Source organism: Gymnoscopelus microlampas (genome assembly GCF_963454915.1).
Source record: "Gymnoscopelus microlampas genome assembly, chromosome: 13".
In the NCBI taxonomy this organism is placed as follows: domain Eukaryota; kingdom Metazoa; phylum Chordata; class Actinopteri; order Myctophiformes; family Myctophidae; genus Gymnoscopelus; species Gymnoscopelus microlampas.
Window position 1 is genome coordinate 11944277 of NC_139950.1, and position 13216 is coordinate 11957492.

The following is a 13216-nucleotide window of genomic DNA, read 5'->3' on the forward strand; positions in this document are numbered from 1 at the left end:
GTACCACCATTTGATGAGTTCTAGACTCTCAGACCCAAAACCATTTTGTTATCGTTGGATAAGAGTTTGTCCACAATTCCATGCTGTAATGATGTGGTAACATAGGAGAGATAACAGGCAAATGTTGATCAGTAATGCAAATGAAACCAAATGGACCCATAAGGGTCCATTTGGTTTCATTTTACGCTCTCAAGAGTTAAAGATCTAAAAGGGTCCATTTGGTTTCATTTTACACTCTCAAGAGTTAAAGATCTATAAGGGTCCATTTGGTTACCAACTCTCCATCATTTAGCTGGGAACCACCTGGAACCCCCTCAAGGACCACTGGTGGTCCCCGGGCCACTGGTTGAGAACCACTGCGCTAGACCCCTGGGAGATGGATTGCTGAGGTGGCACGCAACACCTACAATAAGCTCCCAGTACTTACCGCACGATTTAGTGACCCAAGCGGTGATACTCCAGAACCTTGCAGTCAAAAGGCGAGTGCACTACTGACTGATCTACCCGGGCACTGCTTTAGTCATCGACTGAAGAAATGCTTGGCCGAATATAATGATAGGAATTTAGTTTATTTAATCGACAAGTCTGTAAAATTGTGTTTGCTGCATACTATAGGTATAGAGACCAGCCTGTTACAGTTGGAGAGGTTGAGAACTGAACATTCTAATGTTGATTTCACGATGGCTACTGGCTAATTGGCCTATACTTGTAGAATTAAAGGATTATATCTAGAGCTTACACGAGATGTGCTCAACATTCTTCAATAACTAATGAATTCAGCATGGAAAAAAGCATAAAAACGTCTGACTACGACCAAAATGTTCCATTAATCAATTATTTGACTATGAAAGGACAGACCTAGTAGGCAGCTGTTTTAGTAGAATACATACAGTAAGCTATTAGTAATTGAGATTTATTAGGGAAAGTAAATAAATAAATAGAAGAACAAAGGGGTAAAATACCTACTGTTGCCACGTAACTGCATCCACCACAGAACCAGCATTCTTCATGAACCTGCCCGAGAAAACAAAAACAAAAAACGAAATTAATCATATGAATTGTTACAGTGATGTACTGTACACCTGAGTGCTGAATCGTCATGAAAATGTAACCTTATTTGATAAAACAGAAGCAGAACTTGACATTAACAACACATTAATGTAGAAAGTGTAATGTAAGTGGACCAAAAGGACCTTACTGGTCCATTTGATTCCATTTTTACACTTTCAGAATTAAATCTAAGGGAGTTTATAGTGGAGGCACTGTGCTTTCAGCAGATACAGTGGTTCTTAACCTTTGTTGGCTTCAGTTTACCCCCTTTCACTGATTTCAAAATCCAAGTACCCCCTTTAGTCAACCACAACATTTTGAATACACAACTGCGAGTCAAAAACCGTAGCTAGCATATGATGGTACAGTATATGAATGATAACCCACCTTTCAAATATAACATTACAATAAGAAATGGAGGGAAAGAGTTGCAATTAGTGCCTCCCCAGCAGATATATCTTAAACTGTGGCCTTAACATTAACATAACAAGTTAATGTAAACAACTGGACTTAACAAGTCCAGTTTTGATGTCAATGTAAAACAGCATAATGACAAATATGTATTGCTTTCTATTCAATAACAGTTGTGCTAGTCAAATGTTTTATCCATGTTTTATCATTAAACAAAACCGCAAAACAAATTCTTCCATTTCCCACTTTCTCTCCATGTACCCCATTTGAGAAACACAGATCTAGAGAAACAAGAATGAAATGCTGCAAACACAGTGTCAGCCTTTTTATAAATAGGATCATCTTCTTGTATACAAACACACAGCTGACCCGTACACAGAATTTCCTTCCCTTTTCCCCTCTGGTGCGTGTGTGTGTGTGTGTGTGTGTGTGTGTGTGTGTGTGTGTGTGTGTGTGTGTGTGTGTGTGTGTGTGTGTGTGTGTGTGTGTGTGTGTGTGTGTGCGTGTGCGTGCGCGCGCGTGCGTGCGTGTGCGTGTGCGTGTGCAGTGGTGGGAAAAGTACTCAAATGTTTTACCTAAGTAAAAGTATCAATACTGCAATGTAGAAGTATTCTGTTACAAGTAAAAGTCTGGAAAGTACCAAAAGTAAAAGTACTAAAATGTTTGAAAATAGCAGATCTACAGGCTCACAACGCGCCGAGATGCGACGCGTTGTGAGCTTGTAGATCGGTTATTTTCAAATGGCCCATATAAAATAGGGCTAAAGTGGTTAATGTACGTTTTATAATGTAATAATTTACATCTGCAAAGTAATTAGTAACTAAAGTTTTCAAATAATTGTAGTGGAGTAAAAGTACAATATTTGCCTCTGAGATATAGTGGAGTAGAAGTAAAAGTATAGAAAATTGGAAACACTCCACTAAAGTAGAAATACCTCAAAACTGTACTTGAGTACAGTACTTCAGTAAATGTACTTAGTTACTTTACACCACTGCGTGTGTGTGTGTGTGTGTGTGTGTGTGTGTGTGTGTGTGTGTGTGTGTGTGTGTGTGTGTGTGTGTGTGTGTACACAATATGCGTGCACATGCACATGAAGCCAGACTACATGACCCAAAACACTCCTTATTTGGGGCTAGCAGTCTGTTAAGACATGCCCAAACCTCTGTCTCTAAACACGGTGTCACAGCGACACAACTTTCACCACTACTCCAATTTGTTTAGTCTGTCCACCAGTGATCTTTGGGAGTGTTACGCAGTCGCATGTCCACTTAACCTCCGTTCCCGAGCGAGGCTGAGCCGTGAGCCTGTCAAACCGGCCTGTACCAGTGTCAAACACACAAGAATCACCTCCTCGTTAACAGTTACGACCGTGACCCGCGGACGCTCCAGGGTCCTGGTTTCTCCTCTCTCTTGAGTGGCCATGCTAATCTATCTTCCATTTAGTGGTCGATGAAGGAGGTGGTAGGCCGTGCATGCACGCACGCACACACACAAAATGTGTTTATTTGGAACTGATTAATGTACATACTTTTCTTTACTCGTTTATATGATGTATTGTATATTTGTCTGTCACTAAATGTTTCGATGAATTGAATACACAGGACCCCGATGGAAACAAGCCATAGTGCTTTCTTGGGTTTAATCCTTTTTAGCGTCCTTTTGTATAGAACTGTACTTTCTGTGTTTTTTTGCAAACTGCTTAATAAAGTATTCAATCAATCAATCAATCAATCAATCAATCAATCAATCAATCAATCAATCAATCAATCAATAAGCTAGACACATGTAGACTACCATGCAGTTAGATAACAGCCTATTTTCCATATAAAGTGACTGCCAATTACATTACATTACAGTCATTTAGCAGACGCTTTTATCCAAAGCGACTTACAATAAGTGCATTCAACATAGGTAGGGAACGAAACTACTAATCACCAGAAGTCTTAAGTGCATTTCCTGCAAAAACAAGCAACCAAGAGTATACCTAGCGCTAAGGTAAAAGTGCAATATATCAGCTACCTACTTTCTTAAACAGATGAGACAAAATAGCAAAATCAAATGAGCATGAGCTAATACAAAAAGTGTATCGACTAAACAAGATCCAATAAAACAGTACAACAATAGAACAAGAGTTCGTACAACTAGTTAACAACAAGTAAGCCAGCCAAAGAGGAAGGGTAGTGTTTCCTGAAGAGGTGGGTTTTCAGCCTGCGGCGAAAGATGGGCAGTGACTCTGCTGTCATGACTTCAGTGGGAAGTTGATTCCACCACTGTGGAGCCAGAACAGAAAAAAGTCGTGACCGTGTCGATCGACCAGAAGGACCCTTCTGTGTCTGCCAATAATGGCAGACACAGAACAATATACTGTATGAATTGAGTACCACTATGAATTGAGTACAAAAGGACCCCAATTGAAACAAGCCAGTGGCTTACTTTTTATCCAAGTTAGTTGACCTTGTATTTGAACTGTACTTTCATGTGCAAACTTCTTCACGGCGCACGCACACACATACACACACACAATGCTAGGGTTTGCTAGGGTTTTTGCTTATAAGGAACATGCCAAAAATAGGGACAACAAGTTGAAAGTGGTTAAGAAAATATAGTTTTTTTTTAATCACAGACAGTATCAAGATCCCATAAACGAGGCCTGATTACAGCTACAGAACATCTTCTATCAAGATGATGCATGAGTGGCAAATACGCAGCGATAATTACTGTTACAAAAAACGATAAACTGCATCTTATCCTCAATCTAGCAGATAAGACTAATGATTAGTTGACATGTCAGACATGAAGGAATGATGTCAGATTGTGAGCAGCGTAGGAGGTCCATTCTTCGCCTATTTTTTGGCAAGGAACTTAACTCGCCACCAACACTGATGAACGCACACGCACGCACGCACGCACGCACGCACGCACGCACGCACGCACGCACGCACGCACGCACGCACGCACGCACGCACGCACGCACGCACACACACACACACACACACACACACACACACACACACACACACACACACACACACACACACACACACACACACACACACACACACACACACATTCTCTCTCTCCCTCTCTCTAATATACAGCAAATTTATGAATGTTGATATTCAATAAAACATAGTAGCTTAAGTAGATAGATTATCTTTTGACTGCAGTAAATGTGATGAATTGGGAGATCTATTTCAGATTAAACTTTCCCATTATGTCATTCAAAATGTGTGGGATTGCACAAGAGAAGAGCGGGAAAAAACCCAGATGTGGACTGAGAAATACGAAGATGCCCAACTGTTGGAAATTGTGGGTACCGTAAAAAAGAAAGTAACGACATTTTAGCATGCAAGGGGGCTTAACTTTATAGCCTCTATTTTGGTTTAAAAGGAACACTGTTGTTCACTTTCATTTAACAATGGTTGTTAAAAGTCAGACGCATATTCACTCTCAGTCGTTCCTGGTCGTCTTACTAAGTACAGGCACCATTCAAAACACACCGACTTTAAAGCTTTAATCCGGAACTGTGTGAATGAATAAAATGCTATTTTAACCAATCTGTATGGTAGAGTATGTTAATACAATATGACTAGTACACTAGTAGTCTCCCTACTCTTCCATCGAGACCTTTAGACTGGTGTTTCTCAAACTTTTTGGTTTTTAGGACCCCCAATTTGCTCCATTATTACACCACGGACCCACATAACGGGTCCATTTGGTTCCATTTGTACACTCTCAGAGTTACAGACTTGTAAGTGTCCATTTGTATCAATTATTCTGGGGACAACCTGGAACCCCCTCAAGGACCCCTGGGGGTCCCCGGACCCCACTTTGAGAACCACTGCTTTAGACCCTGGTGTCTTGTAGGACACCTGCTCATTGAAGCAGTACTGCCTGAAGCTCCTATATGCGCAATATCTCCCCGGGCCAACTGGAGATCCCCTCTTAGATTGGAGTGGTAGATGTTTGGTTTCCCGAGCAAGAGACCTGAGTCTGAATCCCATGGGTGGGCCATAAAATGTTTTTTTGGGAGCTTTCATGTTCATGGTCGTCTGGCCCCAGAGAAGCGAAAAGGCTGTCCTCACAGCCGATGGCCACTCTAATCAATGATCTTGTGAAAGCAGTTCTTCATGAGGCACCAGTGGCTTGGTATACTGTACACACAGCAGCTGCTCTGGAAATAGAGGATTCGATCGCAACTTGGCCAGTACAGTACTTTTTCCACCACTGCCCTGGCTCATGGTGAAATGTCCTTGAACAAGATACTGAACACCTATAACGCCTGCAGGTGTTCAAATAAGGTGCACACATGCAGTTCAAGAAAAGCAAATTGTTGGACCACATTTGAACTGAAAACAGACACTGAAAACAGACACTTTCTCACCCAGGTGATAAGTCCCAGAACTAACTTCAAAAATTCTAGAGCCGGCAGGAATTGATTACAATGAATGTAACAGCATCTATCAGCAAAGGCACCTCTCAAAGTTCTGCTGATAACTGCAGCGATGAGGATCAGAAATTGCCTCTGGCAGCGCGCACTGTATAGGCCTAGATACAGAGAGAAATGAATCCAGCTGCCTGTAACAGAAATAATCATCCAATAATCAGATGTGTCTATATAGCTCTCATCTTCATCTACAATCTTCCAAGATCTGTCTTTCAAAACAAAAAAGGCCCGTCACATATAGGAGATCGGCAATCTAATATGAAACGCTGTGTCCGTATCCATCCAGGAATACGGAATGACGATAACATAAACATGGCACGATGCAAATGTGCGGTGAGCAGGAATGGTCACGGGAAAACCGTGAGAGGTCATTTGAAAGAGAAATATTAGAAGGTGTTTCGATCCGAGGAAATTACAGTAATTGTCCTGTTGGCGGTTCATTTTAATCACAAGGGACGTACCGTTGCACAACTGAGATTGCAGCAAGCAAGAACCATTGAGAGGAGGAGACCGTGACCATGACCATTACTATCCCATTTCAATTGAACTGGATTCAGAACATTGATGCTCCAGCTGAATAATGAATTCTTGTCCGTCTGTCTGTCTGTTTGTCTGTATACCTACCTACCTACATACAGACTGAATAAATACATACATTTGTATGACTACAGAGTGAGTCTAGTTGATAGACATACCTTTAATTTGCAGATATAAATTACTATATTATAAAACATACATTAACCACTTTAGCCCCATTTTATAACTAGGCTATTTGAAAATAGCAGATCTACAAGTTGTACTTAGATACTTGTAGATCTGCTATTTTCAAAAACAAATGTGGTACTTTAAGTACATTTTGATGCCAATACTTTTGTACTTTTACTCAAGCAAATTTTGAATTGCAGACTTTTACTTGTAACAGAGAACTTCTACGTTGCAGTATTGATACTTTCACTTAAGTAAAACATTTGAGTACTTTTTCCACCACTGTACCTCTCTCACGGTCAGCATGATCACATTCATAAATTGTGCGTGTGCCACAATATCCAAGCCTGTATGTGTGTCTGTGTTTATTGCTCTGCCGCGGAAGGTCCTTTTGACTGAAAAGTCAGCCAAACATCATTCATTTTTTATCTGGTGTGTACAGCCGTGGAGCTGTGATTTATTTTCCCCAAAGACACGTGCACTCCTAAAATGAGCTTGGGAATCAGGTTAGATTCACTATTGGAAGCTCTACATCATCGGTGGCTGGCTATTTAACAGCTTTCAAAACTGGTGTCCCTATTTTGGGCATGTCATTATTGTCAAACTGTTTCAAGATTTAAGTCATTTCACAGGAGGGGGCTGCGGCCACCGTATTGTGGAATTACTAAAAGGCTATACTGTATGGCTATTTGTGGGTCCTTGGCATAGAACAGTTTGGGAACCCCTGCTCTATAACATTCTTTATCTCTGTATTTAGACGGGACTAATGCACATTAATGAACATTCTATAGACCCCTTAACAGACGACGTCACACTGATAAGAACCAGTATGCGCGCAACCAGTATGTGCGCAATGAAACCCATTCTATCAGGTCTCGCTAGGACGCGCCTCACTAGCCAACACACAAGAGGGGGTTGGGGACGGGGTGTGCTGAAACCAGCACACCCCAAAACAACAGGTTGGGAATTGATTGCGTGAAACAATCACCTGTGCGTCCAATGTCAGTAAACAAATCATCGGTGTATACATGAACGTGATGTAAACATGTAAACGTGCCGGATTTAGCTAGAAGCCAATTTCCGTCGGTAGTCCCCACATATAAAACACCACAATATCAGCATGACAAAAACAGAGAGAACATACAACTGCCTAAACATGTGAAAGCAACCACAACTGCCTAAAGCATCTGTGTCATTTCAGATTTTAGCGTTAGGCTATTAAAAAAATAGCAGACATACAAGCTCACGCTGCGAGCTTGTACATCTGCTATTTTTGAGCATTTTTGAAAAATTGTGAGTGTTTGAAAAATGTAGTTCAGAAGCCATTTGTAGAATCGGCCTAAGGTCTTAAATGGGTTAAGAATACCATAAAGGGGATCTGACTCCGTCGACCATGACACACTGTTTTCTGTTTGTTATATAGCTGCAGGCTAGAGATAAGACTATACCAAAGCAGAGATGGAGGGTCTTCCTTTAGGGGGAACGTTTGGAGCGAACAGGTGGGAGATTGTGCAGTCACGCCATCAATCAGGTGACACGTTATTTAGGCTGACAGTCTAACTGGATCTAAGAAGCTGGAACTTACACACTCCATAAACACTGCTACACATTAAAGTGTGCGTGCGTGTGTGTGCGTGCGTGCGTGCGTGCGTGCGTGCGTGCGTGCGTGCGTGCGTGCGTGCGTGCGTGCGTTCGTGCGTGCGTGCGCCTGTGTGTGTGTGAGTGGGTGAGTGTGTGTTTGTGCGTGTGTGCGTGCGCATGCGAGCGTGTGTGAGTGTGTGTGTGATGGGGTGGGTGGTAGTGGCAGGACATTTGCACGTGTGTGCATGTGTGTGCAGAGTGCAACACCACCTTTCCCATCTTTGAAACACGGCGATAGAATCTCCCGTTGCATATTTTCCACTATACAGGACCAACCTAACATGGGATGGAAAACTGTCCCCCTCACGACCCCCCCCCCCCCCCCCAATAGCCCTTATAGTTTGTCGACTCACCCGTCCAGTAGCAGGATTGCGTTTTTCCGCGGCCGTCCGGCATTGGGCCCGTAGAGGTGGGCCCGGTGGTAGTAGCGCACGGACTGCAGCAGCGTTCGCAGCACGGTGTAGTCCTGAGCCAGCTGGGTGCTGTTGACCGAACGACCCACCATGCTGCGATATCCGTTGGGTTCTGGTGGAGGAGGAGGGGAGAGACGTTCACAGTGAGTAACGCGATAGGGCCCCAAAAAGCTGTGGTGTAAAGTAACTAAGTACATTTACTTAAGTTTTGAGGTATTTTTACTTTACTTCAATATGTCCGATTTCCAATCGTTTTACGTTTCGTATTTACCTATATACATTTCGGAAATAGCATACATTTTGAAAATAGCAGTTTCGCGATTTTATACATTTGAAAACTTTTACTTTTGGTACTTTTTTACTCAAGTAAATTTTGAATTCCAGACTTTCACTTGTAACAGAGTACTTCTACATTGCAGTATTGATACTTTTACTTAAAGACGGGGTGCCGTGATTTTCAGTGATTCCCCCCTAAAACATAATCATCAGGTATTATGGTTATACTAGGAAGATTTTTTTCAAAAAAGTGTACAGAAATTGTTAAAATTATGTTTTTATGTGGACACGCCTCCAGTTCATTAAGTATACCTGGTTCTCACCTTAGCACCTCCTCCACCACCTTAGTACCACCCACCTGTCCTAGTCCCTCCTCCTCCTCATGCCCACACCTGTTGTGTTATGATAATGAGGGGGAGGGTATATTTTTACTATGTCACTAAAGGGCTGTTTTTCTATTGGCACGTTTGACCCTCAAGGTTTCAGCCTCCAGGTAGAAACTAAAAATAGTCAGAGAAGACATAAAACACCATAAAAACACCACCAGGGGGCTTAATGAAGTTCTATCAACCTCATAGACACATGAAAAACAGAAAAGGTGCAAAACCATGTCACCACCTCTTTAAGTAAAGCATATGAGTATGTTTTTCACCACTGGCAATAGGCCCCAAAAAAGCTGTACAGCCCACCCATCTGACCACTCAACGGCGTTCAGTCAACGTGGCAGCGGGCCCCGGCCCACAGGTGGAGAACCATTGGTTTACAGTGATTTTAGAACAGCTAAGGGACATTGCTAGGCAGCGACAGCGTGCCTAACCACGCTTCACGTAGCTTGTTGCGTTTATATAACAGCTACTAAATAGGACAACATGAAAATTATGGACAGCTTCCAATTAATGTTTTATAATTAATTTGATACAAAAGTAGCCTCTGATTGCCTGCACAAACTAGGAAGGAAGTTGCTATGCAAATGCATGGAAGGTCCTGAATGGTGACTATTGTAAACATGTCGTTGTATGGTGACTATTGTAAACATGCCGCTGTGTTCTAAATGTGACATTAAGCGATATTGAGCAACTGCACGGCCTATTTCTCGCCTAAAATGTTATCAGAAACCAAATCTGACATTTTGAAACAGTTCCTTTGCTGCAGAAACACTGATACACGCGGTCCCATGTGCGTGTTTATAGAGCGTTTTACAACAGCTTAGAGCGCGGCTCAGCCAATCATAATCAAGGACAGGAACTATCCGTTTTATAAAATTTAGTTTTTGTACAACCGCAGAGGTTGTTGTTGTAGACAATAAAAATGTCAGCGTTCATTTATCCATTTGTACATTACGAGGCCTATTGGTTCACTTGCACATTATCCACTTTGTCATACGAAGAATAGAGAGAGACAGGAAAGTAGGGGAGTGACCTGCAGCAAAATTTGGTATGGCCGGTGACTCGCATGTCAGGCACCTGAGCCCATGTGGTACGCACCCTATCCACTCGGCTATCGGGTCGCATCAAAATGTCTGACATTTTCCCAAAAATGTTGAACATGTTTGAAAACTTTTAGAAATTTGTAGATAGATTTTAGAAAATTGGAACCCATAAATGACATGCCCAAAATAGAAACGCCAGGTTGAAAGTGGTTAAATTAAGCACTCAGGAGTGTAAGTATAGTATGGCTCTCCTAGGCGGTGCCCGGCAGCCAGTAGTAAAAGGGATAATTGAGCAATTGGGAGTAACGCTGACAGATGGCCTCAGAGCGAGGGGTTATGAACAAGCCAAGTGCACAGGGAGGGACCGCAAAGTCCCCAAAACACACCACCAGGGATCTGTGCTTCCCCGAAAGGAAGAAAAAAATGAATGAGCTTTATTTAGGCCCTATGTTGTCATGCTATTCTATTGTACGATGACTGAATTTGTGTCAGGTTGCATTTGAACTAAGGCTGAACTGTATAACGGCAAATGTGTGTGTGTGTGTGTGTGTGTGTGTGTGTGTGTGTGTGTGTGTGTGTGTGTGTGTGTGTGTGCGTGCGTGTAGCATACATTTGTGCTACAGTAAATTTAAATGTTTTTACCTGGGCATTTCTGTACAGGTAAATGTGCAGAAGGGTGAAACATGGCAGGTTATTACCAACACAACTGCAGCTAATAATGGTTGTGTTAGATGTAAGCGTGCCAATGTATAGACCGTAGTCAACAGTATTTACGCATTAGCACTCCTAAATCTAACACACCCCAGTATTAATTTTGTCAGCTGCTGCGGCTGCTTCGCTTACGTCACTGTGTACGGTAATGAAGGTTGTTTTTTTTACCCTGAACCCGGAAAACAAACTACAAAATCAACCTAGCTAGTTTCATGCCCCCTTTCAGTGGCCATCTTTCTTGGCAGAAGTGCCGTCATACTGCGCGTTGTTGTCTGCTAATCAGATTTTTTGGACATCTTCACTCACAGAGTCTCTCCCCCGGCCCCTTTAACTTCACGCTCTGTCTGCACTCGCTCTGGATAACTTCCTTTAAATCATGACTATCGCCACGGTTCAACTCCTACACCGAATGGCTACACATGGCCCACTCCCTGTGCATTCTGCATGCCTCTTAAAGGCTTCGGCTGCCATCGGGGAGTTCCTATCAGGAGCTTTATCGCAGACGAAATGAAATGAAAATGTGAAGTGATGTGCTGGAGGGGAAGCCTTTGAGCGTTGCCGTGCGGCAGACACACAGCTGGTTGGTATGACATGTGGACTATATAGCCTGTCCCTTTTATCCCACTCACTCCTTAACCCTTGCCTCACTGGCTGGCGGTGGTGTAAAGTAACTAAGTACACGTACTCAAGTACTGCACTCAAGTACAGTTTTGAGGTTGTTGTTTTTTTTACTTTACTGGAGTGTTTCCAATGTTCAGCACTTTTACTTCTACTCCACTACATCTCAGAGGCAAATGTTGTACTTTTACGCTAAAATTATTTGAAAACTTTAATACTAGGTACTTTTACTCAAGTCTATTTTGAATTCCAGACTTTTACTTGTAACAGAGCATTTCATTGCAGTATTGATACTTTTAGTTAAAAAAAAAAAGAGTACTTTTTCCACCACTGCTTGCTAGACTTGTCACTCTAGGTCAGAGGTTCCCTGTGGGCCGGGGGCCCCACTGGTGGTCCCTGAGGATATTGCATTGTGGGCCCAAATGATTGCCAAAACACTACGATTTTAAAGATAATATAACATTAATGAAGGGCGAAAAAAAAGACTACTTACAAAACAATGGGATTTGGCGGCTTTAACACCACAAAGGGTAGGAAGACCGATGGATCAGTCAATGCACATGCTATCAACGTATCCCAGAAGAGAAAATACAGGCAGTATATGAATAGAAAAGGTGGATTCAACAGACCACTGGACTTCATTGCTTGAACGGAGGAATGAGTCGCATACTACTGTACTTCAGAAATAAACCTTTGATAGCTTCTCCTCCTCATGGAAGTGTTTGGTTTTGTTAGATGTACATAGCGGCAAACCCCAAGTGAAAACATAATGTATTTTTCTATACTAAAAGTATACTTTTAGCACAAAAAGTTGTTAGCATTTGTTAAATGTTAATTGTCAATTTGAACTTTTGTCAAAGCATACTAACAGTGCATTTTTGGCCAATACATATTTATGGGAATATAAAAATCGAATAAATATATTTTGAAAAGAAAAGAAAAATCAGAAGGAGCGAGTGCATTTTCTGGCAGCGGAAGCTGCCGCGGAACTACCGTGGAACTGCTGGTAGAGGAGCGGCAGCTGCCGGCAGTGACTGCCCGCCGCTCCACCATCGGCAGCTCCGCGGCAGCTTCCGCTGCCGGAAAATGCACTTGCTGTCCCTCAGAAAAATAGCCCATCTACAAGCTCACAATTCATCGCAACACCACGTGTTGGGAGCTTGTACATCTGCTATTTTTGGCCAACGTTCCCCCCAGAATAGCGATGCATGGGGTTCAAGTGGTTACAACCTTGAAAAAGTTTTCATAGTATACTTTAAAGCAGCACTACAGTATGTAACTTTCCTGTTCTACATCGGACTTCAACCCTTGTGTCCTGCGCAATGCTGAAATCTTTACCACTGGTTTGAAGAGACAAAATACAACCTCCCCAATTGTATAAGTTATATTGTATTAACATACTCTACCATACAGAATGGACAAAATCACATTTTAAAAAAGTTACATAGTGTCGCTTTAAGTTTTCAATAGGGACTTAAAGTATATCAAGTTAGTTCCATTGATCCAAGCGGGAAC

The 13216-nt window shown here is 42.2% G+C and overlaps 1 protein-coding gene across 1 annotated transcript in view; it reads right to left on the reverse strand.

Moving 5' to 3' along the window:
• The window catches only part of hpse2 (heparanase 2), a gene marked incomplete at both ends in the record, with an annotated part of 117145 nt that overhangs the window by 39897 nt on the left and 64032 nt on the right, over positions 1–13216 (reverse strand). The window contains 2 exons of the mRNA XM_084075989.1: positions 967–1014; positions 8608–8779. Of these exons, the coding sequence (XP_083932115.1) occupies positions 967–1014; positions 8608–8779 (220 nt within the window). The remainder of the gene's footprint in view (positions 1–966; positions 1015–8607; positions 8780–13216) is intronic.